The sequence below is a fragment of the Hibiscus syriacus genome, unplaced genomic scaffold, assembly GCF_006381635.1.
Source record: "Hibiscus syriacus cultivar Baekdansim isolate YM2019G1 unplaced genomic scaffold, ASM638163v2 tig00111166_pilon, whole genome shotgun sequence".
Lineage (NCBI taxonomy): Eukaryota > Viridiplantae > Streptophyta > Magnoliopsida > Malvales > Malvaceae > Hibiscus > Hibiscus syriacus.
Window position 1 is genome coordinate 1,335,364 of NW_024063008.1, and position 7,209 is coordinate 1,342,572.

General features: G+C 34.7%; 1 protein-coding gene across 1 annotated transcript; it reads left to right on the forward strand.

The window, feature by feature from the left end:
- The first annotated feature begins 5,935 nt into the window (after window positions 1-5,935).
- LOC120155221 lies at window positions 5,936-7,209 on the forward strand. The gene is made up of 4 exons (XM_039166797.1): window positions 5,936-6,042; window positions 6,130-6,297; window positions 6,882-7,005; window positions 7,088-7,209. Exons 2-4 carry the CDS (start codon window positions 6,220-6,222, stop codon window positions 7,195-7,197), a joined length of 312 nt encoding a protein of 103 aa, XP_039022728.1. The 5' UTR covers window positions 5,936-6,042; window positions 6,130-6,219; the 3' UTR covers window positions 7,198-7,209.

Sequence of the window (7,209 nt, forward strand, 5' to 3'; positions counted from 1 at the left end):
CATACAATATAATCACACCAAAATTTAAATACACAAGAATGTTCAAATAATGTACCGACAAACAAAATTAATCCGATGAAAAAGGGTTGTTTCTAACGAAGTCCGGAACATTAGAGGCCATATCCAACACCAACAGATACCAATGTGAATTATGGTAGTTTATTGTGATCATTATCTGCACAAATTCACACCCAATTTGACAAAATTCAACATTCTATCCGAAAACATCATTTGCAATTGGTATGGTGTCTTACCTTCTCACAGTCGGTCAATTTCACATAGTTATCCAATATGACACCCCAGAAGGTAGAAATACCCTCAACACTTTCTTTGTTGTTGCCTTCCAACGCCTGTTGCTGTATTACGCAACAACATTATTAATTTACCGTCTATAACACTACTTTTCAATATTTATTAATTTAACTCACCACTAAGAGGTATGGAAGGTAGCCAATCCTCCGGTGACTTTTGAGAATCGTAGCATATGGTCCAGGCGAGCAAATCGATAACCTAACAAAATTAATTACACAATCAGAACATATTCAATAAGTTTATTTATTTTCTACTTTCTACTTACCACACCGCCAACCCATTCCGTAGGCTTCAACGTTGCAACGTCGTATACAGTAGCGAATTGATTTCCCATTGATATTACAGAATATCTGTATGAATCATTAGGATTAATATCTTGTCATGAAATATTAAATATCACTCACAAACAATATATTTCACTTACCCGATTCTAACTCGCTATTCCATAAATAATCACAAATTGCAGCTTCGATGTCATCAATTCCGGTTGGAATGTCCGCTTTTTCAACCTACAATTTTGCATACAAATTTTTGTCACAACAACATAATAAAAATCAAATTAAGTATTCTTTTATTAAACTTACCTTCTGCTTCTTCTTCTGGGGTGCAGGACATTCCGAATCCAAAACTGCTGCTATACACTCTCCGGTATAAATGACATCAACTTCCTTCCTCCTCATTTCTTCCATCTCTTCTTCTTCCTCCTCCCTCTTTCTTCTTCATATTTTTTTCATTCATCGTACTTTTTTTCTACATAGCTCTTCATATCTTTTATTTCACTTAATTGAGCTCCTCATCCGAGTATTTATCAACCACCCCCTTCACCCCCGTAAGTTCACTCCTCAAATCAACAACCTCCTTCACCACTCCCTCAATTTTTCTCCCGTCACCATCTTATATCACCCCTTAACACCGAAACTTCTTTCACCACTTCACCCCTCAACACCTCTACTTCTTTCACCACTCCATCTATTTTCCTTCCACTACCACCCCCTTATGCCTCTCGAGTTTCTCTACGACTTGATCAAGTTTCTCTTCGACAACTGCCTCCTCTACATCCTTGCCAATAACCTTCAAAAATTAAATTACAATTTAAGACATTGATTTATATTCTTAATATTATTTAATTACATTATTACCATTTCTGCTTCTTCCCTCTATCCAACTTCACTTCACCATCACTCTAACCACCTCTTCCTTCCCCCATGCACGGATGCGTGCCACTCCGGTTCTTTCATAAGCCGGCACTGCCTCACAGCCCGACCAAAAATCGAACAGTGCAACCTGCATTTATAATAAAATTAGAATTTTTATATAAAAACACAAAAAAGTGATTCAACTCATTTACCTCTAAGATGCTATGCACCCTTTGAGGTATCTCTGGCTGCCCTTTTTAAAGGTGATAATTGATTCAATCAATCTCGAATGGATATTCAGCCCAATTGAATTCCCCTTCAAGCCTTCATCGCAAATGAGCTTCATATATTCTTGTTCGTTGACGTCACCCGTTGGACAAAGAATATACCGACAAGGTACAATAGAACTCGGCCTTCAGCTCATCCCCCAAGTAAGATCCACTTTTGATATCCTCTTCAACTTCATATATGTCCCTTATGATTCAAACCATATTTGGAGGCATGCTTTCCAGTTCTTACTCCTACAGACTTCTATCCACTTTTGCCTTTGTTTGTACCCCCAATACGGCTGCAGCAGTCGATACCCCCAGAGGGAATGAATAATCACCATACTTAGCCATACATTGACTGACGTCAAATTGTGCCATCAAGGATCGACACAATTCCCTCCGAATAGGTCGATCCCTTACTCCGATCACAATCCAAAACCTATTTCTCCCAGCACATTCAACTGACCCTTCTCCTTAAGGTGTTTAATTAATAAATTCACCCTTTTAATGCTGCATCTTGTCGACACTTCCTACATTTTTTAACATATATAATGTTATAGTTCTTATTATTTTGTATCAACGTATTTACAAGTTTAATGAATACCTTATTTTCATGTGCTTTCCTCCGTTCTTTGTATTCTTTACTATCATTCCTTGACTGTGTGATGTAAGGTTCCTTTTCAGCATCACTCATTGAATTCCATTGGACCTCTCTTTTTTCACCTAATTTAAACATAAACGTTTCTTAATCAATACATTAACACTAAATACTAATACTACTCAATGTCAATTCATTTTACATACCGAACCGCTCTGTGTGCCATCTCCCTTCATCCTTTTGCATTCGGCCATACTGTTAACATTTAAAATTTGTAATCAATTAAAGTTTATCGATACTTTAATCCAATTACCATTTCAACAATAATAACAAAAAGACATTGATACTACTAGAAGTACATATCCACCCTTTGGTTGCTTTCGAGTCTCGGCCTCAATTTCAAAGTCATCTGCTCCACCACAATTTCCAACCCATTGACTCCATTTTTCCTTCATATATCAGTTTACGCAAATCAAATTATTGTGTTACATACCTTTTCAATATAAAATATAGATAACTACTCTTGTGGTAAAACAGTTTTTCTTCAAAAGAATTTGAATGGCCACACCAAAATGGTCGGCACATTTATACAACCCCACCCTTTGGTTGCTTTCGAGTCTCGGCCTCAATTTCAAAGTCATCTGCTCCACCAACAATTTTCCAACCCATTGACTCCATTTTTCCTTCATATATCAGTTTACGCAAATCAAATTATTTTGTTACATACCTTTTCAATATACAAATATAGATAACTACTCTTGTGGTAAAACGTTTTCTTCAAAGAATTTGAATGGCCACACCAAAATGTCGGCACATTATACAACCTAATATCATTTCTACCTATATATTTAATAAAAGTATCGACATTTATATTTTTCCTTGATATCTATTCTACCTGCAATCGGTCTCAAATGCTTCCTTACTCCAAAACCCCAAACAACACATAAAAAAACCCTATCGCGATTACTGTAATAATAAAATTAGGGTTTCGACAACATACTTTTCGATTCGACTGCAGCAACAAACAAACAAACTTCGCTTTAGAAACGCCTTCTGAAATGCAGCACAATTACTCTTCGATTTCAAAACTCGTCCGTTCTATCTATTTTCAGAGGATATTTAGCTTATATTTTCATCGGATATGTTATTTATATTTAATCGATACAAATACAAAAGTGTCGATACTTTTATGTCAGGTGTCGATACTTTCGAAAGGATAATTACCTATTTCTTTGAAAGTGTCGATAATTTATTACACGTACTTACGAAAGTATCGACACTTTCAATATCCGGTATCATTTTACGTTTTTTATCATTTTGATACCTGTTTATCATATTTTTACCTGTTATATCGTGTGGATCGATATTTTTTTTTAAAGTATCGACACATTATAGGCGCTATAACTGCTTCTCTTTTAAATTCACAAGTGTCGATCCTATATACGTATCGACACTTTTAAATTTACCGGTTTTAATCATTTTGTTACCGTTTTATCATATTTTTACCTGGTATATCGTTTTGGATCGATATATTTTTAAAAGTATCGACACTGTTTTAGGATTTAAAACTGCTTTTAAAGTTATGTAATTTATGTTTCAATTTATTTAATAGTGTTTCATGTTTCCCACCTACAATATTAATTTAATAATTTAATTACACAAATTTTTATTTGATTGTTTTGATATTTTATAAAATATTATTTAGCATTTAAATTTAACAATATTAACCAAATAATAATAAATGTTTTCAACAGTGAAATAGTAGGACACTTTTATAAAAATGATATATACTTTTTTGAAAGTTATATAATTTATGTTTCAAATTTTTAATAGTGTTTCATGTTTTCCACTACAATATTAATTTAATAATTTCATTTACACAAAAATTATTTGATTGTTTGATATTTTATAAAATATTATTTAGATTTTAAATTTAACAATATTAACTAAAGATAATAATAAATATATTTTCACAGTGAAATAAGTATGGACACTTTTATAAAAAGGATAGATAATTACAATAAACAAGTAAAAATATGACAAACCAGATTCATTATGACAAAACCGGTAAAATTTACTTGATATGTTAAACGTATGGACACTTTTATAAAAAGGATAGATACTTACCGATAACCAAAGTTTACCGGTTACCAAATTTTTTAATAGTTTTTCATATTTTCTACCTAAAACATTATTAGTTGTCAACATAATAGGTACCGCTAAACCGAATTTATTAAATACATTTTAATGTATCCGGTAATGCTGTATATTAGCCGTATATTAACCCGCCTTTCCTGAGACATTCCCTGAAACATTGGGGCTCAAGCACAGCCATTCTTCGGGGGAGATAATCACGAGCAGCACCCTCAGCACCCTTAATATATAGTTAAAAAAATGCTATCAATTTTATTATTTTTTTAATAAAATCGATAAAAAATTACTGAAAACATTATTATTTTTACCGATTTTATTATTATTGAGCGCTTTACCGGTTTTATTAACAAATCCGGTAAAAACTACCGGTTTTATTTTTTCTACCGATTTTGTTATTATTGGACACTTTACCGGAATTGTTAAAAAATATTAATATTTTAGGTAGAAATAATAATGTTATAGATAAGTTTTTACCAGTTTTGTTAAAAAAATAATAACAAAACCGATAGCATCTTTTATTAGTCATATATTAACAGTGCCGCACTTTAGAACTTCTCATTCGGGTCAAGGGATAAGATATACATCTCTAATGTAAACACGACTTCAGCCACAAGGTCTGGGAACTTGAGCAATGCGCATGGAAGGGAAAATGCTGGAGATGTTTGAGGTTGGGCCTTGTGAAGATGACTACCATCTGGGTTTTCTCATAGGCGAAAGGTTCCGTAATCAGATAAGAAGCAGGTTGGCCGGAGACCTCATTCTTCAAAACCAGCTCCTTCCTTTTGCTCAAACCTAACAAGCACAGCCGCTGATTAAAGCACTCTCGGAAACTAACCAGAACAAGTTCCCAAGATACTGGGATGAACTTTTAGGGACTGCAGAAGGAAGCGGCATGCCGATTCTTGATGTAGTTATTACAAACTGTAAATTTGATCAATACACTCCTGCATTGATTAAGTCGCACTATATTTCCTTGGTGTGCAGATAATACTTACCAACTCAGAAAGGAGATACTCCCATTCATTTCAAAAACAGCAATGAATTCAAATGCTGATACTGCAGATGACTGTTGATGTTCTTGTTAGTGTTCGATGGCCATTGCAGCTCATAACGAGGATGCAAACGTTTCTCTAGTCGGTCACAAGTATGGTTTAGCTTCCTGTATCCTGTTCAGATTCTAGGACGGAGTGCAATATGTTTAAAAATCAATATTCATAACATGTACCATTTCTATGTTGGGTTCGCAGCTACTTGATCAAAGGAAAACTGTCAAATGGATTATCCTTCATAGCTTACACATATGCAGGAGAGCTTCCGAGTTGTGCTTTTGGATTTAACAGTCGGACTGGTAAAATTTCTTCATGCATATGATTGTTTATAGAAAAGAAAAGAAAAGAAAAGATAAACATGATTGTCAATTCAATGAAATCTGATATTTCCTTCATGCATACCTTAGGCATTCACATTGAATTCAGTGCCCCTTGCTGAAGCTGAGATTGTACCAGCTGGCATTGGAAGGAACTTCATCTCTAGGGACCTTCTCGAAGCAAGTAGCATCACAGATGCATTAGCTGTAAGATCCTCTAATGTTTGTTTCTGTATCTGATGAAATTTGATATCAGCCTGGTCTTTAAGGTAGTGATAGATGGATTGACTTCAGAGAATACGCTCAGCAGAAGTTTCTGTAGGACACAGTACAATTTAATCGATATACAGAGGCGCATGATCTTGATGTAGAAACTGCATCAAGATGCGAGTTTCAGTTCATGAGGTTGGAACACCACCATTTTTCCATGCAAACATGTATCTCCATCTTCAGGTTCAGCAGGTAAACAATAGAACATATATGAGAAGGAATCCATGTGATCAGCTTAGATGACTGTTGATGTCAGTTGTAAGTTTCAGGTTGTTAGGAAAGTCTGTATTAGCAGTTAACAGTTGGTGGGAAGGTTAGTTATTGCAGTTCTCTTTCATTCAGTATAAGTATGAATAAACTGTTTAGACCATATCTGTACTCATCATCTGATGATTTTCAAGAAATTACACACCCATTCATTCCCTCTTCCTCTCTATTTTTGTAATTTCCCTTTTTTCCGATTCGGTGCTTTGTTTGAGAGTTATTCCCCCCCCTTAATTCTCCTACTTGGCCTAGTCCCTAGCTACCAGAATTTCCTTGTATCACCATGTCAGGGCAAGAGTACCTCCCACCACCTTAAGTGTCAAGCCAAGTGTCACATTCAGTTCATTAGAGCTTATACTCTCTTACAGCTAGATTTACAAATGTCCACTGACTGAATCTCAAAATTGTCATTTTCGCCAATCGACTTACAAGGAATAGCAGTGAAAAGCTTTCCATATGATGAATGCAGAATTGCAGATGCATTGAACTGAAATAAATGTTTTGCAATAAAGGTACATGACGAGAACTCAATAAGCAGGCAAAAAAGAGCAGCTGTTCTACCACAAGGATCAAAAACTGATTTCATGTCTCTTCTAGGAGATACAGAAGATACAAAGTACCCCATCTATATGACAGGTAAAAATTGAATGATGGAAATGTAGAGCAGCTTCTATTCAACGGTATTTGTAACTAACTTAATCTTATGGTATTACTTCGGGTCCAACTCTTTATACACTCAGCACGGCTGTAATGATTTGGATGAAAAAAACACTTACAATAATTGAAGGAAATCCAAAGAAGGGAAAAGTTTCTCATGTCTTCAATTGATTTCGACAGCAA

Coding starts and splice junctions, on each gene's coding strand:
- LOC120155221 (XM_039166797.1), top strand. CDS start 6,220: ATGCGAGTTTCAGTTCATGAGGTTGGAACACCACCATTTTTCCATGCA. Junction 6,298..6,881: donor TCCATCTTCAGGTTCAGCAG/GTAAACAATAGA, acceptor TTTGCAATAAAG/GTACATGACGAGAACTCAAT. Junction 7,006..7,087: donor GTACCCCATCTATATGACAG/GTAAAAATTGAA, acceptor GTATTACTTCGG/GTCCAACTCTTTATACACTC.